The following is a 27,102-nucleotide window of genomic DNA, read 5'->3' as shown; positions in this document are numbered from 1 at the left end:
TACTCAACATTTAAATCATCTGTGGAATCATTTTAGGCGTTCTTTGATTTTTAAACCCTGTCTGTGTGAATGTGTGGCTTATTTGGGATGCTCCATCTACTATTCACATGACAACCATATTGCCTAGAGTAGCCTATAGTTGCAAAAAAAACTAAATTAAGCTTAAAAAACATGTGCTTTTGGATGGGAATTGGGAAGATACAGTTGATAAACCCTACAGCTTGAACGCTGGCCCTTTAAATCCACCTGTTGGGGCGCCAGACTCTGCGCCTTCGGTGTGGTGGAGCTATAGGTTAACTGTGGTTTGAAGACGCTGTTTATTATGCCTAGTGCCAGGATTGTTGGGGAGATACCATCACATAGTAGCCGACAAGATTCTCTTTAGTCACTGTATGGATAACATTTACCTGTCAAAAGCAGTATTCCTATCCTGGATGCTTTTGTGCATAATTTGGATCTCTTGATATCAATTTCAAGACATCGCTTGGACTTTGCTATTGTGTAACAATGTCTGTCCGTTTTCACCATATCGAGTCCACTGGTCTAATTTCCAATTAAAACATTTGGCGGCAACACGTTTGGACTTCAAAGTGAGACCGGGGACGAGCGTTTCGTTGGACGTTCTGCAACAATTTGTTGCAACATTCAGGGCAAAGTGATGGCGTCGTTATCACTTCGGTTTGCCATGGCAACATAATCCTTTAAAAAAAAAATTCAGCCGAGTTCTCTTTTGGGTGACATTTCTCGTGGTGTTCAATTATGTTCACTTTCGCTGCCTTCTGCTATATGCTGTCGCTGGTCCTCTGTGCTTCTCTGATCTTCTTTGCGATATGGCATGTAAGTGGAGTTTTTATTGCTATATAATTATGATTTGTGTTATGAGTTTAAAAAAATACATTCACAGCCTTTTTGGGGATTTTGAATGGTTATGGATAATATTGCGTAATAGTGCGTAGGCTAATGCATGTATTTACCTGCTCACATCCCCAGTGCCTTGCTCAAGATAATCAATACGGATTTTGATGGTTCGAAAGGTGCAGTTTCAATGCCCAACCTTCCTTTGTAAACCCACCAGCTCTAACGGGCAGGGGGAAGAAAATCCCAAAATTGACAGGTGTGCACCCATATCTCGGACGTTCAGCCCAACACAGAATTCTTTGCTTGCATTTTCACTTAATTCTACTACATGATGGTCATATCGGTTTTATATTGTTATTGCAAATTTTGTTAAATATAGTTTTATCAAAAGGATTTACAATAATTAGCGTGACTCGGGCATTACGCACCGCTCTGGAATTTTGGGGAAATCTGTTGGAGACGTTGGACACGCTGTTCTAGCCCACTGAGACAAATTCCCTCCCTCATATTTGTATCGGTTTGTTATTGTCTTTGTTAAAATCCCTGCAATACAGAAACTCCAATACGAATGCATTACAATATTTGAATAATCGAAATATTTACTCTCAAGCCTTCGCGCCCTCCTGCGGCGTTTTATGTGACGGCAGATTTGGGTCAGGTCGCAATGCCCTTGGCCCCCGTCGTGCCTTTGCATAGCAACAGACCTGAGATTGAAGAGCTTCAGGTGTTCTACTGAGCCCCAACAATTACAGGAGGAGGCATGGCATCTGTCTGTCTGTCAGGCCCGTGTAGGACTACAGAGCAGTGGACAAATCCCATCTAGCATATAATGAGACTGTCTGCAACTCACGATATGAAGAACACATTACAGTTATACAGCTTATACCTAGAACATTATTCTCCCACATAGCTGTTTTCATTATGTTTATATCACTATTATATACTGTATTGTGGTAATTTAACACAGTGTTATCCGAAATGACTTACAACTCATGCACATTTCAATGTATTCGGGCCATGCGGGAATCAGACCCACAAACGTGGTCTCTTAAAGCACCATGTTCCAAACCAAACTGAGACATATGGGAACCACAATGCTTATGATGGCAGGGTGGAGATACCTCTAGCAACCTGATTCTCATTCACAAACACGGGCATAAGCTACAGACAAAGCTATAGTATTTACTGTACAGTAAGTGAGCATAATGGGAATAGCCTGTTATGCAGTCTACTATCACATTTATAGAAAAGAAAAAAAGGTTTTAAATGACCAGCCCTTTTCACATTACAGCATGGCTGTCATCTAGACACCATCTAAGTGATTGCAATACATGGTCCCATGCAGTTTGACAGTGAAATGTGCCCATACATGCTACAGTGAGAAACAATATTTTTTAACGGTCTGTCATCTAATTGTCCTGCCCATTATCTTATCCCTCTACTTGACAGATTTACTATAGTTCTGCTTGTTTTTAAGTGGACCTGACAGGTTTAACATGGCCTATACATCCTCCTCTCTCCTCTCCTGACATGCTCTAAACTCCTCTGTCTGAGCTCTCATATTTACAGAGGGAAAGGTACTCAGAAGGAAGGACGTTTGGAATATCAGGACATGTCTTGTCATTACTCACTGCCTGTTAACAAGCAGCCTCATCTCTCACAGGGCATGTACTATACTGGGGGATGACTGATGAGAACCCTGTCAGACACGACGTTGACTGATGTCTATGATTTGTTGAGTTGTCGTGTCCAAGAAACTATCATTTCAGTCTCGGTGGTGACACTTCTTCACATGTCCAGACCACACATAACATTTTTATGTTAGTGCCAAAGACAAGCTGACGTTCAGTCGTCAAGTTCTTTGAATGATCTGAAACCCTTGACTCTATGTACTTTAACGTGTTGTAACGGATGCACTTTAGATGAATCCTAATCGATTAATTCATGGCAAACTAGCTCAAGGTTGATCAACGCTCCTACAAGTCACTCCTCACTGGTTAGTTAGCTAGGTTCTGCCCAGATTGAAATATCATTAGTCAATCATGTAATCCCAGTTACACCATCACTACTGGTACTGCTTGTAACAGATTAGAGGGTGTTTTAATTAACATACAAGGTTAACTGTGTTCTCCTAAACTCCACACTGCTCCGAAACGCACAGACACAAAATGGTTGAGTGATTTCCCTCGGTGTACCAGAGCCCCTAATGTAGAGCTGGGTGACAATAAACCGAAAATGATCGATCCCGATCATTTATCGAGGACAATTTACTGATATCGATAATAACGAAAAGTAACCTTTACTAGAATGTGAAGATTGAAATGAAACGGGCCAATAATAGCCACAACATGGTAGTAGTAGTAGTAGTAGTAGTTTTAAGAGTGGTATAAAAAAAGTAAATGATGCACATTAATGTTATAAACGTATCGTTCAATTGATTGTTATCATGATTATTCAGTCAATTTATTTTTGTCCATGTCATCCAGGTCTGTCATGATGTATTATGAGTGGCCATTAACAGGTCCATGTGAACGGCTCTTGTGGAACCAGTAAATTATGGGAACCCCCCCACCCCCACCCCGTACTCATATGATGTGTTAAGCCCCATTGGCGAAGAGGGCATACGTTAAGTTAACATCATTCAATCTCATGGTGGCCATATGTTGTTTTTGTTTTTCTGACATTTAATGGATGCCGGTTAGTAAGCGTAGGTGGGAACTGTGAAGGAGTCATATGTATTAGTGGTTTCCCTCCTGCTGATTCAATGTGTGCCTCATACTGGAGCCTCTAGCAAGTACAGGACATTCACAAGTCTAACGAACCCTCACACTGACTCCTCCACTCAATGCTACTGGCCTCTGAGCATGGTGTTACGTGGGAAGGACATATTGCTTATAATTTCGATCTATGTGCAGTATAATAACATTTATCTTAATCTTGTAGGCTGTGAGTGTACAAAACATTAGGGTCATTCTCATGAAACCATTAAAAACCATGGCAGTAATGATTTTAAATAAAAAACATGTCATTTAGTAATGTAACAAAATATTATAATAAAGATTATAGTGTTCTCTACCTTGCACAAACAGTCATTTCAATTTAGGAATGAATTATTTTTGTATTTTATTGCATTTTCTGCTGAAATTCTCATTACCGCAACGCATCCAGCTCAGTCTGAAGTTGGAAGTTTACATACACCTTAGCCAAATACATTTAAACTCAGTTTTTCACCATTCCTGACATTTAAACCTAGTAAAAAGTCCATGTCTTAGGTCAGTTAGGATCACCACTTTATTTTAAGAATGTGAAATATCAGAATAATAGTAGAGAGAATTATTTATTTCAGCTTTTATTTATTTCATCACATTGCCAGTAGGTCAGATGTTTATATACACTCAATTAGTATTTGGTAGCATTGCCTTTAAATGGTTTAACTTGGGTCAAACGTTTCAGGTAGCCTTCCACAAGCTTCCCACAATAAGTTGGGTGAATTTTGGCCCATTCCTCCTGACAGAGCTGGTGTAACTGAGTCAGGTTTGTAGGCCTCCTTGCTCGCACATGCTTTTTCAGTTCTGCTCACAAATTTTCTATGGGACTGAGGTCCGGGCTTTGTGATGACCACTCCAACACCTTGACTTTGTGGTCCTTAAGCCATTTTGCCTCAGCTTTGGAAGTATGCAAAGTAGATGTCCTAACCGACTTGCCAAAACTATAGTTTGTTAACAAGAAATGTGTGGAGTGGTTGAAAACAATTTTTAATGACTCCAACCTAAGTGTATGTAAACATCCAACTTCAACTGTATGTTATTTTGTCATTTAAACGGAGTCAAATGAAAATATTCAGAAAAAAATGTTTTCAAATGACAGAAAAAATATTAACTGAATATACATGTATAATAATGATGAAAATAGTGGAAAAATTAAGTGTCCATGACTGATGTTCTCATCCTCTGCAACATTATTGAAGGACTGTCTACACACACAGAGAATTTTAAATAAAGTTTGAATTTGAATGAAGCAACACATCTGCCAGTAACTTCAAGATGGCTACCAGGTAAGCAGATCTCCTTATATTTCTCCAGTTAAAAGTTAAACATTCTCTCGTCAGACTGCGTACATGACAGTATTGACTATCATATATCGATCATTTTTCACATTTATAAAATGTTAGATTTAAACATTTCTATGAAAATATACTTCATTAATGTCTATGTACATTGAGTAAAAATTTGCTTAGTGATCATGTCTTCTCTATTGTTAACAAAACATGCTAAGGTTCCTCATCCTCCGCAACACCATTCTGACTTACCGCTGCAATGTAAGGCCCATTGCGGTAGAGAGAACTTCTGTTTCGGTAATCAGAAATTAATCATAGACTATATTTTTAAATATACATAATGAACAATTTATTTAAATATTATTTACTAACTGTTGATATTTTGATTTATGTCCTGTTTAATTGCAGACAGTCAGCAAGTGACAAAAAGAAAGCTTTAGCAAAGGCTGACAAAATTCAGAGAAAAAGTTGACACCAACCCAGAACTGCTGGAAGAGTACAGAAGGAAGGGGAGAGAGAGGTTAGGGGTTGGAGAGGATACAGCAAGAGTAATTAGCATATATATATGCTAATCATATATATGCTAAAAAAAATGGATGCCCAAGCAGCAGTGAGGTCTCTTCGATACTGCACGGTACTGTCCTTCCAAGCTAGTCGGAAGACTTCCAATTTGGTGTAGCGCCATTTCCGTTCCAATGTTCTGGAAGCTTGCTTCAGGGCTCGGGCATTTTCTGTATACCAGGGAGCTAGTTTCTTGTAGTGACGATGTAGTGATGACGACATGTGCTGTTCTAATGTTTTTGTATGTGTTGTTTTTATGTGTTCCCTGTTTTTAGTCTGTGTATGTTATATCCTTCCTGTTTGGCCCTATCCGGGGGTGTCCAAGGATGGGGCCACAGTGTCTCCTGACCCCTCCTGTCTCAGCCTCCAGTATTTATGCTGCATTAGTTTATGTGTCGGGGGGATAGGGTCGGTTTGTTATATCTGGAGTACCTCTCCTGTCCTATTCGGTGTCCTGTGTGAATCTAAGTGTGCGTTCTCTAATTCTCTCTTTCTCTCTCTCGGAGGACCTGAGCCCTAGGACCATGCCCCAGGACTACCTGACATGATGACTCCTTGCTGTCCCCAGTCCACCTGGCCGTGCTGCTGCTCCAGTTTCAACTGTTCTGCCTTATTATTATTCGACCATGCTGGTCATTTATGAACATTTGAACATCTTGGCCATGTTCTGTTATAATCTCCACCCAGCATAGCCAGAAGAGGACTGGCCACCCCACATATGCTCTCTCTAATTCTCTCTTTCTCTCTCTCTCTCGGAGGACCTGAGCCCTAGGACCATGCCCCAGGACTACCTGACATGATGACTCCTTGCTGTCCCCAGTCCACCTGACTGTGCTGCTGCTCCAGTTTCAACTGACCTGAGCCCTAGGACCATGCCCCAGGACTACCTGACATGATGACTCCTTGCTGTCCCCAGTCCACCTGGCCGTGCTGCTGCTCCAGTTTCAACTGTTCTGCCTTATTATTATACGACCATGCTGGTCATTTATGAACATTTGAACATCTTGGCCATGTTCTGTTATAATCTCCACCCGGCACAGCCAGAAGAGGACTGGCCACCCCACATAGCCTGGTTCATCTCTAGGTTTCTTCCTAGGTTTTGGCCTTTCTAGGGAGTTTTTCCTAGCCACCGTGCTTCTACACCTGCATTGCTTGCTGTTTGGGGTTTAAGGCTGGGTTTCTGTACAGCACTTTGAGATATCAGCTGATGTACGAAGGGCTATATAAATACATTTGATTTGATTTGATTTGATATGTTATGTACTTTTGAAGCACTGCAAAATTAAATTGATTGAACTTGAACCCACGATTGTGCCAATATTATCGAATTTATTTTCTACATTACATTTTATAATGTTTTTAACCATACCTCAGTCTTTGTATACCAAAATCATTGACCTAATTTCAGAAACCTATGTGTCATTACCGCAACAGGTGTTCATTTAATGTTAATTTGATGAATGGGAAAAATAGTCATTTTCTTTTAAATGCATGTGCAGAATCTATACGTTCCGTTCTTTCAGGCTTGCCACATCATTTTGAAAATATGTCAGGTTTCAATTAAATATCCAAAATATTAGGTTTGTAGATTGCAGAAGGTGTTGCGGTAATGAGAGAAATCAGTCAAAATCAAATAAAAAATTTAATTTAAAAATATAGGGTTTCAAGTGCGCATGAGCGTTAATAATACATTTTTTTACATTTGAAAATGTATTAGCTTTCCTAATGGTCTTCACGTTTTCAGACCATTGCGGTAATGAGATTTTAAGGATTTGTTTTGGAAAATATGTTCAAAAAGGTGTTAAATTGTCAGTAAATGTTTTTAAATTAATGCTCACAAACACTACAGACCTTATTAATGCCGAAAATGAATTTTTTAAGTCTTTTTAAAGATTTCATGTTTGAAATCTTTGAAACCAAGATTTCGTGAGAATCACCCATAAAGAACACCTTCCTAATATTGAGTTGCACTCCCCCTCAGATCAGCCTCAGTTCGTCGGGGACTCTACAAGGTGTTGAAAGCGTTCCACAGGAATGCTTGCCCATATTGACTCCAATGCTTCCCACAGTTGCATTAAGTTGCTGGATATCCTTTGGGTGGTGGACCATTCTTGATACACACAAGAAACTGAGAGTGAAAAACCCAGCAGCGTTGCAGTGCTTGACACAAACCTGTGCGCCTGACACCTACTACCATACCCTGTTAAAAGGCACTTAAATATTTTGTTTTGCCCTCTGAATGGCACATGTACACAATCCATGTCTCAATTGTCTCAAGGCATAAAAATCCTTCTTTAAACTTCTTTAACCATTTATCTACACTCATTGAAATGGAAATAACAAGTGTCATCAATAAGAGCTTCCACCTGGATTGACCTGGTCAGTCTATGTCATGAAGAGCAGGTGTTCTTGATGTTTTGTGCGCTCAGTGTAAGTGACTCTAGTCAGCTAGGGTTTAGTTCAGTTGGTGGTTGCACATAGTCCCACACATTCATGAATCCCTCATAGGCTATTCATCACTGTGATATCAATAAAATTAAGTCACATTGTTTCACTGTATGCTAAATTGCCCTGTATATATTGTACAGTTGAAGTCGGAAGTTTACATACACCTTAGCCAAATACATTTAAACTCAGTTTTTCACAATTCCTGACATTTAATCCTAGTAAAAAAATCCCTGTTTTAGATCAATTAAGATCACCACTTTATTTTAAGAATGTGAAATGTCAGAATAATAGTAGAGAGTGATTTATTTCAGCTTTTATTTATTTTATCACATTCACAGTGGGTCAGAAGTTTACATACGATCAATTAGTATTTGGTAGCATTGCCTTTAAATGTTTAACATGGGTCAAACGTTTCGGGTAGCCTTCCACAAGCTTCCCACAATAAGTTGGGTGAATTGTGGCTCATTCCTCCTGACAGAGCTGGTGTAACTGAGTCAGGTTTGTAGTCCTCCTTGCTCGCACACACTTTTTCAGTTCTGCCCACAAATGTTCTATAGGATTGAGGTCAGGGCTTTGTGATGGCCACTCCAATACCTTGACTTTGTTGTCCTTAAGCCATTTTGCCACAACTTTGGAAGTATGCTTGGGGTCATTGTCCATTTGGAAGACCCATTTGAGACCAAGCTTTAACTTCCTGATGTCTTGAGATGTTGCTTCAATATATCCACATAATTTTGCTGCCTCATGATGCCATCTATTTTGTGAAGTGCACCAGTCCCTCCTGCAGCAAAGCACCCCCACATCATGATGCTGCCACCCCCGTGCTTCACAGTTGGGATGGTGTTCTTGGGCTTGCAAGTCTCCCCCTTTTTCCTTCAAACGTAACGATGGTCATTACGGCCATCAGTTCTGTTTTTGTTTCATCAGACCAGTACCATGGTGTTTATACTTGCATACTATTATTTGTACAGATTTATGTGGTAACTTCTGGCGTTTGGAAATTGCTCCCAAGGATGAACCAGACATGTGGAGGTCTACAATTATTTTCTGAAGTCTTGGCTGATATATTTAGATTTTTCCATGATGTCAAGGAAAGAGGCACCGAGTTGAAGGTAGGCCTTGAAATACATCCACAGGTACACATCCAATTGACTCAAATTATGTCAATTAGCCTATCAGAAGCTTCTAAAGCAATGACATAATTTTCTGTAATTTTCCAAGCTGTTTAAAGGCACAGTCATGTGTATGTAGACTTCTGACCCACTGGAATTGTGATGCATTGAAATATAAGTGAAATAATCTGTAAATAATTGTTGGAAAAAACTATAGTTTGTTAACAAGACATTTGTGGAGTGGTTGAAAAATGAGTTTTAATGACTCCAACCTAAGTGTATGTAAACTTCCAACTTCAACTGTATGAAATAGTTGTAATCATGAAACCCATTTAAACGTGTATGATGTGATAATATACAGTACCAGTCAAAAGTTTGGACACATACTCATTCGAGGGTGTTCTTTATTTTTACTTTTTTCTCCATTGTAGAATAACAGTGAAGACATCATAACTATGAAATAACACAAATGGAATCATGTAGTAACCACAAAAGTGTTTAAAAAATCTAAATATATTTTAGATTTTAGATTCTTCAAAATAGCCACCCTTTGCCCTTTGCACACTCTTGGCATTCTCTCAACCTGGAATGCTTTTCCAACTGTCGTGAAGGAGTTTTACCTTCACTCTGCGGTCCAACTTATCCCAAATCATCTCTTGGGTTTAGGTAAAGTCCATTCCCCTCATGTAGCACTGCTACTGCTACCGGCTGCCACTTCAAAAAGAGCAGCAATCCCCAAATGGGCAATCTCCACTCACCGAGGAAACGTTTGTGAGGCTTCCAAGCGGTTGCACTGGGCACATGTCACACATGTAGAGCATCAGCCTGCAGTGACTGTGTGCAGTCCAGAACAGACCTTTCAGTCCATGATGACCTTTCCAGTTTTAGAGATGTACTGCACCCAGTCATCAAACCGTTTTAATTGTATTCTGCTCAGGGTTGATTAAAAATGTACCTGGAGAAAATGAACCCATCTCAAGCGGGTTTAAAATCCTCCTGAATAAGTAGCCATAGCTGCTTAATATTATGAACACGAAACTTGTAGTCTTTGCATCGGAATTGATGTTCTCTGCATCATGTTTGAGGGGTTATTTTTAATGTAATTTTTTTCTATATAAATGCCTCAAGCAGTATGGCAGTGACATAAGGTAGGGGATGTATTCAAAGAGGGCCAGGGTCTCCCACAAACAAGCAGACAACAACAGTTGAGTTGCCAGTCAACCATAGTCTGTGGCCAGTCATGCTCATGAATGGATGTAACGTACACATACACCTGATGTCAACTGTGTGCATCCAAGATGTCTCCTCATATGACGAGGATGATAAGCATGAATACTGTATATGGTGTGTATTTACAGAATATTTCATCCTCTCATCACTAGGGCTGTGGCGGTCACAACATTTTGTCAGCTGGTGATTGTCAAGCAAATAACTGTCGGTCTCACGGTAATTGACCTTTAATTAAGATAACACATTTAGCATCTCTTGGCTTCCACACATAGCCTACAAGCCATTTTAAAAAGTCAAATACATCCATGTAATATAGCCTACACCTTCACGATGTAGTGTATTTCAGAAGAAAATAATAGCATACTCGTGAGTTGTCCTTATATTAGTGTAACGGATGTGAAATGGCTAGCTAGTTAGCGGTGGTGCGCGCTAATAGCGTTTCAATCGGTAACGTCACCCTTGCTCTGCAAGGGCCGTGGCTAACGATGCTTTGAGGGTGACTGTTGACGTGTGCAGAGCGTCCCTGGTGCGCTCCCAGGTCGGGGCGAGGGGATGGACGTAAAGTCTATACTGTTACATTGATGCTGTTGACCCGGATCACTGGTTTCTGCGGAAAAGGAGGAGGTCAAATGCTAATAGCATTTCAATCTGTGACGTCACTTGCTCTGAGACCTTGAAGTAGTGTTTCCCCTTGCTCTGCAAGAGCCGTGGCTTTTGTGGAGCGATGGTTAACGATGCTTCGAGGGTGACTGTTGATGTGTGCAGAGGGTCCCTGGTTCGAGCCCGGGTATGGGCAAGGGGACAGACTAAAGTTATACTGTTTCATTAGGTCCTTATGTTAGGTCCTGATATCTGTAAGCCAAATGGCTGTGGGCTACACTAGTTAATTTAGCAGACAAGATTTGCTTATAATTCCGTGGCATTATTTTATATTATTTTGTAGTATGAATAATACAATTGAACAAAACTGAATAAAATATAAATATGTTCTCCAAACAATTTGAGGGAGTGCGCACATGCGGCTCTTCTGGGTTGAGAAACAAAGAAATAGGTATTCCTATATGCTTAATTGTCACGACTTCCGCCGAAGTTGGTCCCTCTCCTTGCTCGGGTGGCGTTTGGCGGTAGAGGTCGCCAACCTTCTAGCCATCGCTGATCCTCTTTTCATTTTCCTTTGGTTTTGCCTGACTTCCCTGCCACCAGCATGCACCCCTACAGAATCACCGACCAAGTATGGAGTCAGCAGGAGCAGGTACCCCGGTTATAGGGGTGGAGGAGCGCGTCCGGGATGCTTCACCATCTTGGCACCGCCATGGACCGCGTTGTCCGTACTATGGACCGCTGGGAGAGACAGGGAGTTCTTCCAGCGCCTCCACCAGCACAACCGGGGTCTTCTCTGTGCGCCCCTTTTCCACCTGGTTCCAGTGGGATTCGTCTCTCCCTACCCCAGGATTACCACGGAGAGGCTGCAAACTGCCAGGGGTTCCTGCTTCAACTGGACCTATACCTGGCCACCGTCCACCCGGCTCCATCGGGCCGTGAGAGGGAGTCCGCCCTCGTCTTGTGCCTCACCGGGAAAGCCCTGGACTTGGACCAGTTTGAGGAGTTCACCCGCCGTGAGCGCCTATTCCATCTGAGGCAGGAGACGAGGAGCACCCAAGAGTTCGCCCTGGAGTTTAGGACGCAGGATGGAGCGACAGGGCCCTGATCGAAGATTACCGCAGCATTCTGCGCAAGGACGTCCGTCGGGAGTTGACCTGCAGAGACACCACCCTCACGTTCGACCAGCTGGTGGACTTTTCCATCCGGCTGGACAACCTGCTGGCTACCCACAGACGTTCTGATCGGGGTTCGGTGGTTCCATGCTCTTGCACACCCTCTCCGATACCCATGGAGCTGGGAGGGGCAGTGCGCAGGGAGACCGGAGGGGGTTCCCGCTCGTGCACCATCTGTGGCAACAGAGGTCACACTGCCGGTCATTGTCGGATTGGTTACTCTGGGGATCGAGGCGGACAGGGCTTTAGTCACCTGAGGACTCTGTTTACTTAGGCTCCCCTGCTGGCCCATCCGGATCCCTCTTTGGCGTTCATAGTAGAGGTGGACGCGTCTGAGGCAGGGATAGGGCCTGTGCTCTCTCAGCTCTCGGGTACGCCACCGAAGCTCCGTCCCTGTGCCTTCTTCTCGAAGAAGCTCAGCCCGGCGGAGCGAAACTATGACATGGGGGACCAGGAGTTGTTGGCTGTCGTCAAGGCCTTGAAGGTATGGAGACATTGGCTTGAGGGGGCAAGACACCCTTTTCTCATCTGGACTGACCACCGCAATCTGGAGTACGTCCGGGCAGCGAGGAGACTGAAGCCTCGCCAGGCAAGGTGGGCCATGTTTATCACCTGTTTTATGTTTACCTTTTCTTACAGACCAGGCTCCCAGAACGCGAAGGCAGACGCGAAGGCAGACAGAGGAGCGGCCCATGGATCCCACTCCCATACTCCCTGCCTGGTGGCGCCGGTAGTGTGGGAGCTGGACACAGACATTGAGCAGGCGTTACGTGCAGAGCCCGCTCTCGTACAGTGTCCCGCTGGGCATCTGTACGTCCCGTCTGCTGTCCGTGACCGGTTGATCTATTGGGCCCACAGACCACCCTCCTCTGGTCATCCTGGGATCGGTCGGACAGTGCGCTGTTTGATCGGGAGGTACTGGTGGCCTAACTTGGCTAAGGACGTGAGGGTTTATGTTTCCTCATGCTCGGTGTGCGCCCAGTGTAAGGCTCCTAGGCACCTGCCCAGAGGTAAGCTCCACCCCTTACCCGTTCCACAGCGGCCTTGGTCGCACCTGTCGGTGGATTTTCTTACTGATCTTCCACTCTCACTGGGAAACACCGCGATCCTGGTCGTTGTGGATCGTTTCTCTAAGTCTTGTCGTCTCCTCCCTCTGCTCGGTCTCCCTAAGGCCCTACAGACTGCGGAGGCCTTGTTTACACACGTCTTCTGGCACTACGGGGTGCCTGAGGATATAGTGTCTGATCGGGGTCCCCAGTTCACGTCTAGGGTCTGGAAGGCATTCATGGAACGTCTGGGGGTCTCAATCAGCCTTACTTCAGGGTTTCACCCCGAGAGTAATGGGCAGGTGGAGAGAGGGAACCAAGATGTGGGCAGGTTTCTATGGTCCTATTGCCAGGACCGGCTGGGGAGTGGTCGGAGTTCGTGCCCTGGGCCGAGATGGCACAGAACTCGCTCCACCACTTCTCCACTAACATCTCTCCCTTCCAGTGCGTACTGGGGTACCAGCCGGTTCTGGCACCTTGGCATCAGGGTCAGACCGATGTTCCTGTGGTGGACGACTGGTTCAGGCGCGCGGAGGAGACATGGGAAGCCGTCCGTGTCCACCTTCAGCAGGCCGTGACGCGCCAGAAGGTGAATGCAGTGAGACCCTGGCTCTCGACCCGAAACCTGCCCCTCTGCCTGCCCTGCCGGAAGCTGGGTCCACGGTTTGTGGGGCCATTTAAAGTCCTGAGGAGATTGAACAAGGTTTGTTATAGGTTACAGCTTCCACCCGATTACCATATTACCACACGTTCCATGTGTCTCTCCTCAGGCCGGTGGTGGCTGGCCCACTCCAGGAGTCTGAGGTGCGGGAGGTTCCTCCGCCCCCTCTGGACATCGGGTCCTTCAGTATCTCGTGGAGTCGGAGGGGTATGGTCCGGAGGAGAGGTGCTGGGTTCCGGTCGAGGACGTGTTGGCCCCATCTATGCTGCAGTCTTCGTCCGGATCGCCCTGCGCCCCGCCCTCCGGCTCGTCCCCCGAGGGGGGGGGCACTGTCACAACTTCCGCTGAAGTTGGTCCCTCTCCTTGTTCGTTCGGCAATCGAGGTCACCGACCTTTTAGCCATCGCTGATCCTCTTTTCTTTTTGCTTTGGTTTTGTCTTGTCTTGTTTCACACCTGGTTCCAATCCCAATCTTTATATGTTGTGTATTTAACCCTCTGTTCCCCCTCATTGTCCTTGTCGGTGATTGTTTGTTTGTAAGCTATGTGCAAGATATGTTCTGGTCTGGTGTTTTGTTCCCTCTTGTATTATTTTGTATATTTTGGTTTTCAGAGTTTTTGAGCACTTATTAAACTGCTCCTTTTTATACCAAGTTCAATCTCCTGTGCCTGACTTCCCTGCCACCAGCACGCACCCTTACATTAATTTAGAGTTATTCATGTAACTTTAGTTGTTCTACAAATGTTGGGCTATATGTTTACACTTTTAATACATTGTAAGGATGCATGATGACTCTAATGATGATTTGAAAAAACTTGCTTTGAAAGGCATGAGCTCTGCTTTGTTCTTTAAGCAGGATGTACACACTCCAATAGTCTCTCATTCACATTTTTTTCACAGGCTACAGGTGAAGACAAACACAAATGCGTGCATCCTTATCCAATTCCAAGGAACATATTGAAAATATTGGAAAAACTGTCCACATTTACTTTTCATCAGTCAACAAGATGTGTAAGCCTAACAAACAGCAAAAGCACTAGCCTATGTCAATCTATTATCACCCATAGTACAAAGGTCGACCTATTCTATTCTGTGCGAGAAATCTATATTCCAAACATAGTTTGTGGGATGCGATAGATCCCAAATTAATACAACCACTAGCATCAAAAAAACTGTTTTATGCAATGTGGCTGATGCAACGTTTATCTTAAAATGTTGATAAACTATTAGGCTATTTCTTCATATTATAAGCGCAGCAATGAGCATGTGGTAGTAGCCTATAAGCGTGAATGTTCCATTAGCGAAAAACACCATTGTCAAAAGTGACTGCAAATGCAATTATGCATGTAATGCTTTTATTATAAAGGTGCATTTTAATGGTAAAAATATTATTCCCCAAACTTGAAACTCAAGAGCTTCTAGGCAGAGTTGCAAAGAAAAAGCCATATCTCAGACTGGCCAATGAAAAGAAAAGATTAAGATGGGCAAAAGAACACAGACACTGGACAGAGATATGGCTTTTTCTTTGCAACTCTGCCTAGAAGGCCAGCATCCCGGAGACGCCTCTTAACTATTGACTTTGAGACTGGTGGTTTGCGGGTACTATTTAATGAAGCTGCCAGTTGAGGACTTGTGAGGTGTCTGTTCCTCAAACTATACACTTGTCTTCTTGCTCAGTTGTGCACCGGGGCCTCCCACTCCTCTTTCTATTCTGGTTAAAGCCAGTTTGCGCTGTTCTGTGAAGGGAGTAGTACACAGCGTTGTACGAGATCTTCAGTTTCTTGGCAATTTCTCACATGGAATTTTTATGGTAAATATGATCTTCCCCAAACTTGAAAGTCACTCGCTGCTTATTTATGCCAGTTAGGCTCTACACCCCTTGTAAAGGGGATTAATGATTCATGATTAATGTGCTTAACTTTAAGAAGCTATTTGGCCACTTTAGTTGTGATACAAACCTTATTAAAACATATAGGCCTATATGCTAGACTACATGAGGTGCGTGACTATGATTAGAAAAAGTCACAAAAAAAGGCATTATTTCTTATGCTGGTCATCATTCACAAGTGATAATATATTCACAAATGATAGGCTAATATTGTCACTCATCAAACTATTCTTGAGTTAATCTTGTCTTTACATGTACTAAATAATATATGTGTGGCATTTGTTTTCATTTAGAATAGACCATTATCATGCACCTGTCTCGCAACAGGGGCATCGTAAAAAAAATGCATGTAATCTTTGCACATAAATAGCGAATGGAGGACGCTTTTCCCCGTGGTTTATTTTCATGCCAACCATGTAGGCTATACTCCTGTTGTAAAGTTAAGTAATGTGCTTAATATTAGGAAGGTTGATAAATAAATATAGTAGGCCTAGCCTATAAAAAGCTGATGGGATCCTCGTCTTTTTATTAGTGGCCATCATTTTGTTTTCTCCCGCAATTGCATAGCTTATAGAAATGTTGCGCAACATGAGCTCATGGGCTCTCATGAAGTGTTCGATTAGATTTTCGAATACATTTGCATTGATGTCAGAGTGATTAGAGGGACAATAGAGTGCTGAGTACCAGGCAGTTAGGACGTTTGGTAGGCTACTAATGACCAGAAGCAGCATCAGAGCTTGGAGAAGTCTAATTACCCTGACTAAACGGTAATGTGGAATTTGACTGCCTTCATGACTCGTGACCACCGATGTGGCAGTAATACAGTCACAGTCAACAGCTCTACTCATCACACCCCACTGCCTCACGTGTTTACAAACAGTCCACCCATGCTGTCTGACATCAATGCTCCTTCTACTGTGTGTTGTGGGAGCCCAGCTTCATGCTACTGTTCCAACTGCTCTGTCTTCAGTAAAACCCCTCTACCACGCACTTATGCACAGATATTTGCCAATAACCCCACAACAAAGGCATACATACACACACGACCCAGAGGACTCAGCTCCATACACACACGAACATATACTGTAGACTCCCTGCCTCTGCTGTGCCTCCGTATGGCCACAGGGATAACACTGTAATAACCACTGTCTCCATAGAGTCCTACTGCTGCTCTGTCTGTCTATCTGTCTAATTGATCCTGCTGGTCACTCTGTGTTGTGAACACTGTGCTATTTCTCAGACGGCCCATACAACCACTGACACAGCCAGTGACACATACAGTGACCAGGTACTGACACAGCCACTGACACAAACAGTGACACAGGTACTGACACAGCTAGTGACACAGGTACTGACACAGCCAGTGACACAGACAGTGACCAGGTACTAACACAGCCACTGACACAAACAGTGACACAGGTACTGACACAGCCAGTGACACAAACAGTGACACTGGTACTAACACAGCCAGTGACACAAACAATGACACAGGTACTAACACAGCCACTGACACAGGCAGTGACACGGGTACTAACACAGCCACTAACACAGACAGTCAAATCAAATTTATTTATATAGCCCTTCGTACATCAGCTGATATCTCAAAGTGCTGTACAGAAACCCAGCCTAAAACCCCAAACAGCAAGCAATGCAGGTGTAGAAGCACGGTGGCTAGGAAAAACTCCCTAGAAAGGCCAAAACCTAGGAAGAAACCTAGAGAGGAACCAGGCTATGTGGGGTGGCCAGTCCTCTTCTGGCTGTGCCGGGTGGAGATTATAACAGAACATGGCCAAGATGTTCAAATGTTCATAAATGACCAGCATGGTCGAATAATAATAAGGCAGAACAGTTGAAACTGGAGCAGCAGCACAGTCAGGTGGAAGTTGAAACTGGAGCAGCAGCATGGCCAGGTGGACTGGGGACAGCAAGGAGTGACACAGGTACTAACACAGCCACTGACACAGGCAGTGACACGGGTACTAACACAGCCACTGACACAGACAGTGACACAGGTACTAACACAGCCACTGACACAGATGGTGACACAGGTACTAACACAGCCACTGTGACTGAGAAAGACTGATGTTAACAGAGATCTAAAACACGTCTCCCCCCTCTCTCCCGCTCTCACTCTCTCTCAGATAACAGCCTTTGATGAGCTGCAGGCAGACTTTAAGGTCCCCATCGATCAGGGCAATCCACTCCATGCGGTATGTATATTTCTCTGCTGTGGTAGTACACTCACATGTTACTCATGTACTACTGTCAGACATGCTCTCAGTTCAGCGTGGCGAATGTTTGTGGAATATGTGACAAGTGTTGTGAATTAGTGTATGATGTGTCATGAGTGTATTTTCGGGAATATGTGTGTGTGTGCAGCGTGTCTATTATGTGTTAGTGTGAGTTTGGGTGTGTGTGATGATTGTTTTGGGGAATTATGGGGTGCGTGTGTGTGTCTGCATGCGTACGTGTGTGTGTCTGCGCATGTGTGCAACTGTGCTGTGTGTGTGAGCGTGTGTGTGTGTGTGTGTGTGCGTGCGTGTGTGTGTGTGTGTGTGTGTGTGTGTGTGTGTGTGTGTGTGTGTGTGTGTGTGTGTGTGTGTGTGTGTGTGTGTGTGTGTGTGTGTGTGTGTGTGCATGTATCGGCTTGGCAGAGATGTGTGATCTGCAGCTCTGCATTAATAATACAGGAACCAGTTGGCTGCATGCTGTTCTGTTCCTCCTTACCTCCTCCTCCGGACTGGGACTGACTGACTGGTAGATACCTCACATCACAGGTTTAAAGGCCGCAACTCCCTGGCTGCATCTGAAATGGCACTCTATTCCCTCTATAGTGTACTACTTTTGACCAGGGCCCACATAGGGCTACCAGGGTCCACATAGGGCTACCAGGGCCCACATAGTGCAACCAGGGCCCACATAGGGCAACCAGGGCCCACATAGGGCAACCAGGTCCCACATAGGGTTACCATGGCCTACATTGGGCTAACAGGGCCCACATAGGGCTCCCAGGTCCCACATAGGGTTACCATGGCCCACATTGGGCTAACCGGGCCCACATAGGGCTCCCAGGTCCCACATAGGTTTACCATGGCCCACATTGGGCTAACCGGGCCCACATAGGGCTCCCAGTTCCCACATAGGGCAACCAGGGCTCACATAGGGCTCCCAGGTCCCACATAGGGTTACCATGGCCCACAGTGGGCTAACAGGGCCCACATAGGGCTACCATGGCCCACATAGGGCTACCAGGGCCAACATAGGGCTACCAGGGCCCACATTGGGCTAACAGGGCCCACATAGGGCTCCCAGGTCCCACATAGGGTTACCATGGCCCACATTGGGCTAACCGGGCCCACATAGGGCCCCCCGGTCCCACATAGGGCAACCAGGGCCCACATAGGGCAACCAGGGCCTACATAGGGCTCCCAGGTCCCACATAGGGCAACCAGGGCCCACATAGGGCTCCCAGGGCCAACATTGGGCTCCCAGGTCCCACATAGGGTTACCATGGCCCACAGTGGGCTAACAGGGCCCACATAGGGCTCCCAGGGCCCACATAGGGCTACCATGGCCCACATAGGGCCCCCCGGTCCCACATAGGGCAACCAGGGCCCACATAGGGCAACCAGGGCCTACATAGGGCTCCCAGGTCCCACATAGGGCAACCAGGGCCCACATAGGGCTCCCAGGGCCAACATTGGGCTCCCAGGTCCCACATAGGGTTACCATGGCCCACAGTGGGCTAACAGGGCCCACATAGGGCTCCCAGGGCCCACATAGGGCTACCATGGCCCACATTGGGCTAACAGGGCCCACATAGGGCTCGCAGGTCCCACATAGGGTTACCATGGTCCACATAGGGCTCGCAGGTCCCACATAGGGTTACCATGGCCCACATTGGGCTAACAGGGCCCACATAGGGCAACCAGGGCCCACATAGGGCTCCCAGGGCCCACATAGGGCAACCAGGGCCCACATAGGGCTACCAGGGCCCACATAGGGCTACCAAGGCCCACATTGGGCTAACAGGGCCCACATAGGGCTACCAGGGCCCACATCGGGCTGTCAGGGCCCACATAGGGCTCCCAGGGCCCACATAAGGCTGCCAGACCCCACATAGGGCTATGGTCGAAAGTGATAAGCTACAGTATGTCATGATGCACACTCTGAATCAATTATCGTTCATCTCCTTTGATTCCCTCTGGGGTTTCTTGGTTTTTAATCTTTCCTACTCCTTTAGTGATTTGAGCAGTTTATCTATGATGTCCCTGTGACAGCATACTGTAGTTTGAAGGTGACTTTGACTTACTGTACTGTCGCAGCACTTGAATTTTGAGAGCTGTGTGTCCTTTGGGATGACTAGAGAGAAAAGTTGGATGGAGAGACAACGTATTCATGGAACAGGATTGCTGAGCAGTTTCAAATGCACATTTATGAATTACTTTTCTTGGAAGTCATTGTCGTAGCTTTGAAAATTATCTCAAATTACAGCAACACTGTCAGATTTTGTCGCATTTGCATTGCATGTAATTATGAACTGCATCTGGATGCTACACTTGATACAAATCCCTCTGATCTCAGAGAGAGAGACTAACAGTAAGTCAAAATGTGTTGTTATCACTGTGCAACTTAAATACTTTATCACTGTGCAACTTAAATACTGTACTTTGAAATAGAAAGGTCTTTAGTGAAGTCCACTGCACAACTTGTCTTTCTCCCCATGGCCTCCATCCTATCCACTGTGACATGGATACGACCCTCCCTCTTTCTCTCCTTCCTTCCATCTCTCTCCTTCCCACCCTCTCTCCTTCCCACTCTCCACCTCAACCACATCATGAGTCCTGAGGGGAGTATTGGAGATTGATGTCTTCCTCCCTGGGCACCACCCTTGCCACCTCTGCTACCTCAGCCTCACACCCAGGCAGCAAGCTAATTAGTGGCTGACTGTCATCATCCCCTCCCCCAGGGGGCACTCTGGGAGTCAGGGCTGACCCTGGAGGAACCGCAGGGAGGATCCACCGGGTCTCACAACACACACACACACAGAGAGAGAGGCAAACACACACACACAGGCAAACACAAACACACAGAGGCAAAACACACACACACACACACACACACACACACACACACACACACACACACACACACACACACACACACACACACACACACACACAGGCAAACACAAACACACAGAGGCAAACACACACACACACACACAGAGGAAAAAACACACACACACACACAGGCAAACACAAGCACACAGAGGCAAATACACAAACCACGAACCACAAACACAAACATACAGTTGTGAGTCTCTATGGTTCTGTGGCTACAGGCACAGGTATGAAGGCAAGGCCTCGTATCATTGGGACTAGAATAGGTAGGAGTACCAACACAGTGTACAGTGGACTGATAAAAGTAGGTTAATTCCTAGAGTTGGTGTGTGTGTGTGTGTGTGTGTGTGTGTGTGTGTGTGTGTGTGTGTGTGTGTGTGTGTGTGTGTGTGTGTGTGTGTGTGTGTGTGTGTGTGTGTGTGTGTGTGTGTGTGTGTGTATACAGTAAGTCCTCTGGGTCTTGCAGAATATGGGGACGCACTCTAGGCCCAGATGTATTTCAGCCCTGTCAATGTTGTTTATTTTGAGGAGATCAGTGCCTAGCTACCTATCTCTTCTGAGACTCTCAGGCGACACACCAGTGCAGCGCCTGATGCGAAAACATGATGCTTTAATATTCCCCACAGAGCTCACGGCCCTGCTTGTCCTTTGTGATGCTGATTTACATCTGTTGCTTCTCCGACTCAGGACTAACTTTCTATCAGCTTTCAAATCTGACTGATAAAACAATGAATAAATGAATTCCAGGGAAGAAGTGTTCATAGTTTCATTACCATGCAGAGTGAGGAGTATTTCTTGTGTTATGATTTTATTACCCTAGACTGGTCATGGAATTGCTCATACTACTGTATAGGTTACATTTGAATTCATTCTTTAGTCAAATTCTACATTAGTGTTTCCACAAATGGTGAATTAGGACCTGGTGGTTTAGATTACAGTAAGACTGGGTCCTGGCTAGAATCAGTGGGTTTCTTCACTTGTTTGGACACAGGAAAACTACAAAAGCTTTACAGGTTAGGTAACCACTGAACCCATGTAATCGACCGGATACTGAACTTGGGTTGTTGGCTCACTGCCTTCACCCTACTCCCTTAGAGAAAAGGGTTCATAAAGGCTTGTTTTGGCGGTGTTAGAAGCACGGAGACCTCAGATCTCATGTCCTCAGTCACAATAGGAAGCAAACTACCTGCACAATACTGACAATACATCAACCTCCGTATTACTGGATCGTCATTTCACCTCTCCTCTCCTGCAGGAAGTGAACCAGTAATTAGCCCATATCCATTCAGTCCTCCGACAAAGTGCTGTGTGTACTTTAGTGTACTCTGTGAAGGTACACTCCAGAGAAGGCCTTCTAACCTGACAAACACTCCTCTTCTCTTCTCCACAGTTCCTTCAGACTTCCCCATCTCTCCTCTCCCTTCTCAGCCTCAGTTTACATTTGTGTATCATATTTACAGTGCCGAGGCACACTTGCTAGTCAAGCAAATTCTTGCTGAGTAACATTTCAACGCCAACCCAAATCTAATTGCTTGCTAATGAGAAGTGTTGATACCTCGGCAGTTATCTGCCGTCTCCATGGCTGCCACTGGAATACATTAGCATGGCCTCGTTCATATTCCTCCTCGAGATGGAGAGAGGAGAGGAAAACATGTCAGAGGCAAATTCGGGTTCGCCCCAAATAAGGTGCTGCAGTCTCATAATAGAACTAATTCACTGTATCTTCTCATAGATGTTGTGGTTTTCTTATGCTGATGTGCTGCAGTGGGTCGTGAGAGGACAGGGGGAGGGAGCAATATCTGTTTGGAGAACATGAAAGTACTCTGCAGATTGAGTTCATGAATGTATATGAGACTACCCGCAGCTCAATTTCATATCTCCTCAACCCCAACCTCTTTCATACGTCTACCTAATATAATAGCACATTTCTCCACTTTAAAGACAGTGGATTGGACTTAAGTTAAAGTGGAAATTTTAAGTGAATTTAAAACATCTCAATACACTTTGCACTTTTAAAATTGAATAACAGTATAGTAACAGGAGGTCATTTAAGAAACGTTCCACCGTCTTTACCCAAAACAATTTCAAGCAAGCTGAAGTGTAGATAATGTGTCCTATCGGATTTTGAGATGAGAGATAAAAATGGCAGAGACTAACTGTCTGATGCTCAAATCAATATGAGCCACCAGACTGCACATTTCCCCGACAGAGCGGGCCCGTAGAACCATTAGAATTGTCTGAGTTCCAACGTACGCTAGGCTGGCTCTTCTACAGTAGTGTTACCTCAGATGACATTATTTAGAGGCGTACAGTGGGTCTCATGATGAATTATATCCATCGGAGGAGGTTATTCTGTAGTGGGGGGATTTTCAAAAATACTAATCAAATATGTATGTTTAGTCTTCATTAATACAGCTTTTAGGGAATAATATTCAACCCCCCCCTCCCGGTTTGGGAGGCCTTTTCACGAGCACCCCGCAGTGGAAGATAAGCCTGTTTGGACGTCATTCATATACCATTCATCCTCCAGATAGCACATCAACCAAGTCTCTGCTGGAGACTAAAATTGGAAACGTTTCTATGTAATCGCCATATGCCATGCTGCTCACATGCGCCATTCAATAAGTATTGCCCGCCTCCTCGGCTCGTCTGGCATTGTTTTTTTCTAAATATGGCCCTTGATAGACAAGTGCTTTAAGCATTGCTGGGTTGGCTTGACAAAGCCCCAGCACCACACACAGACAGACACAGGAAAATGCAGCGTCTGCTTAGAGCTCAGCAGAGGTGGGGAGGAAGGAACCAGCCTCCTCCATGTCTCACTGTAGGCCTGCACAGTGCAAATCCAGTCTCACAGGCCAGTCAAATCATGCTACCCTGTTGTGTTTCCATATGTATATTTAATGTAGGGATATAACTGTTTCCTGTTTCCTGTTTGGCCTCTTCAGAGAGAGCGACTCCGGAACATTGAGAGAATCTGCTGCCTGCTGAGAAAGGTAAATAGTTACTGAACACTGTCCTATTTAAAACACTTCCTTCATTACTTCATATGATTATGTCATTTAGCCTACATTTTAGAGCCACCAAAGTCTATATCTACACTTTGCACAGGGGTGAGTACAGTGCTGTACTTACTGTATGTCAAAACATTCATATTCCTGTTTAGTCAACCGACATTATGAATGAGAAACATTTCTGGTGAAGATTAAATCTTGCCCTTGCCTTCATAAAGCTACCTTGTCTTTATAAAAAGACAGTGTGTGTCCAGTGTCTGTGGTCTGTGAGCCTGAGGTTACCGTCTGGGACTGAGAGACAAAAGGATTCTTTCAGCTCAGTCTCAGCGTGACATCTGTTTCAGTGGCCTGTGAGGCTCCACCCTACCTCTCTCTCTCTCTCTCTCTCTCTCTCTCTCTCTGTGTGTGTGTGTGTGTGTGTGTGTGTGTGTGTGTGTGTGTGTGTGTGTGTGTGTGTGTGTGTGTGTGTGTGTGTGTGTGTGTGTGTGTGTGTGTGTGTGTGTGTGTGTGTGCCTTGGGCTGATGAAGTGGAGGCTGTTGTTGTTCTTTATCTCTGTTGTGGACACTGTGCCTGAGGCTCATCTGTCACCCCTGGAGACTACAGTGTAGAGCTACACCAACACTACATCAGAACAGTGGTTGACTCTTATTGCCCTACCCTGCCTGGAATCATAGAGCTCATTTGTGAGAGTTCATCGTTTCTAGAAGCTCTTCAGCACTGAATGGACAATATTACTGAAGATATGGCTATTGTTTGCTCCTTGTATGTTCCAAATGTATTCCTTCAGCATTTGCCGATCTGAGCCATATTACATAAAATACTATATTGATCTTGTTTTTGATAGATTGTGGTGTTTATTTTTGATATGGGCTTGTTTTTGGCAGCAGGTGCTGTGCGTTGCGATACAGTCTCAGAGAAGCACTAGCTGGTGCCTTTATTTCACACGGTTTGGTTTGAGGGTGCGAAACAGCGGTGTTGTCACAGCAGCAGAACCAATCATAGAGTGCTGCTCATCTATCTTTCTCTTTTTATTTTGGTCTCATTCTCCCTCCCCAGTCCCCACACATCTCAGTGAGTACTGAAGTTGACTCACAGCAGCAAGGCTCTGGGACCTGCATCACCACTTCGTCCTGATCCTAAAATACACAGGAGGACCGTTTCCTCTCTCCTCTTTCGTTGGAGGGAGATGAGCTAGAGAGAAGGAGAGAGTAATGGAGGTAGATGAGAGAAGGATATAGAGATGAAGAGAGGGGGGTAGAAAGAGAAAAGGAGAGAGGGAGATGAGGGAGAGCTGCTGCGCTCCGGTGATTCAACATCATCAGAGAGCCTGTATGGTGTTGAGTCATGGAGGATTCCACTCCCTCCCACAGCTCTTTGCTGGACCCATGCCATGCCACCATGTCTGACTGTACAGACGGCCTCCAGTCCTTCAGGCTGCGCTACCACAGACTGAACAGACAGCCTCCAGTCCTTCAGGCTGCGCTACCACAGACTGAACAGACAACCTCCAGTCCTTCAGGCTACGCTACCACAGACTGAACAGACAGCCTCCAGTCCTTCAGGCTGCGCTACCACAGACTGAACAGACAGCCTCCAGTCCTTCAGGCTGCGCTACCACAGACTGAACAGACAGCCTCCAATCCTTCAGGCTGCGCTACCACAGACTGAACAGACAGCCTCCAGTCCTTCAGGCTGCGCTACCACAGACTGAACAGACAGCCTCCAGTCCTTCAGGCTGCGCTACCACAGACTGAACAGACAACCTCCAGTCCTTCAGGCTGCGCTACCACAGACTGAACAGACAGCCTCCAGTCCTTCAGGCTGCGCTACCACAGGCTGAACAGACAGCCTCCAGTCCTTCAGGCTGCGCTACCACAGACTGAACAGACAGCCTCCAGTCCTTCAGGCTGCGCTACCACAGACTGAACAGACAGCCTCCAGTCCTTCAGGCAGCGCTACCACAGACTGAACAGACAGCCTCCAGTCCTTCAGGCTGCGCTACCACAGACTGAACAGACAGCCTCCAGTCCTTCAGGCTGCGCTACCACAGACTGAACAGACAGCCTCCAGTCCTTCAGGCTGCTCTACCACAGACTATTTAGCACAGCAAACTAGACTTCTCACAACACTTCAGCAGCTTCTTTGGCAAATGGATGGGGAGTATCATGTTGACCTACTGTTTTACTCCCAAGCAAAGTTCAGCTCATGGAGAGTTCTCAGAACACCTCGAATGCTGTTTCCCAATGTAAGGGGTTATAAAGTGATAAGGAGCATAATCCTTCTGTCCTACTATGTTACCAGAAGTTTAGCACATCAAGCTGTTCGCACTTCTCCTCTTATGCTGTTTCCTAATGTAATGGGGTAGAAAGTGATAGGTAGTGCCATTACTAGTCAAAGAAGCATATATCCTCTTTGTGTGTGTCTGCATGTTGCAGTTTGTGCTATTAATGGAGCAAGGTTGTACTGTATGTTGCACACAGATATGATGATGATGATATATTAATGTAAATCTATGACACAACCAAGGAGGAGAGGATTACCATGGATTAGCATTAGAAAGTCTTGGTAGATAGCTGTGTTTGTGGATCTGTCTTCACGGGATATTGAAAATGGATTTTGAACTGTTAATACTAGACCTCTCTTACTTAACTGTACTATAGTCCTCTTGTGTTTCTAGCAGGTCTCCCCAGTTCCCAGAGCCATATTATTACACTACAGTAGGACATGTAAAAAGAAGTAAATACTTTTTTTAAAAACTCTTCCTCAAATCCTGCATGTGGAAATGCAGCATACTGACAGAACAAACAAATCCTTGTGAGCTCAGCACTGATAAGGAATAGGACTGAGTGTTTCCTCAACACCCTCCCTCTGTCCCTCGCCCAGGTGCGTGAAATTGCGTACTTCTCCCCCGCCAGAATAATCAGAGCTCATGCAAAAGAACAGCTACTCTGATCCCAGGCAGTGGCAGAGAGGGAAATAACACTCAACTGGCGACTCACAGCCACCTTTAAGAAATTGAAAGGAATAATAATCATGCCAGCGCATTGTGTTGGGCATTGGAAATGGAACCGGGATTTGAGGAGTACAGGACATTGGTGTTGGTGTTGTTTTCTTGCAACCTAGTGGATGAATGAGGTTTGCATTTATCTAATAATTAATTTAATTAATTTAATACTGCACATTGAATCTTGGATCGATTCATTCATGTTTCCATTTATTATTTCTCCAAGTCATTCATTGATTTGGGTAACTTGTGTAGGTGATGCTCCTGTAGCCTCCAGTATTTTGATTGAGCCGCTGCTTTAGTGCTACTCTACTGCTCTGCTTTGATG

The 27,102-nt window shown here is 45.0% G+C and overlaps 1 protein-coding gene across 1 annotated transcript in view; it reads left to right on the top strand.

Annotated features, from left to right (window-relative positions):
• The first annotated feature begins 294 nt into the window (after positions 1–294).
• LOC112217352 (protein cornichon homolog 3-like) overlaps positions 295–27,102 on the top strand; it is a 47,101-nt gene continuing 20,293 nt past the window's right edge. The window contains exons 1-3 of the mRNA XM_042300794.1: positions 295–837; positions 17,777–17,845; positions 23,704–23,751. Of these exons, the coding sequence (XP_042156728.1) occupies positions 760–837; positions 17,777–17,845; positions 23,704–23,751 (195 nt within the window). The 5' untranslated portion in view covers positions 295–759. The remainder of the gene's footprint in view (positions 838–17,776; positions 17,846–23,703; positions 23,752–27,102) is intronic.

The sequence above is a fragment of the Oncorhynchus tshawytscha genome, linkage group LG18, assembly GCF_018296145.1.
Source record: "Oncorhynchus tshawytscha isolate Ot180627B linkage group LG18, Otsh_v2.0, whole genome shotgun sequence".
Classification (NCBI taxonomy): Eukaryota; Metazoa; Chordata; class Actinopteri; order Salmoniformes; family Salmonidae; genus Oncorhynchus; species Oncorhynchus tshawytscha.
This window is presented reverse-complemented; position numbering and strand designations above follow the sequence as displayed.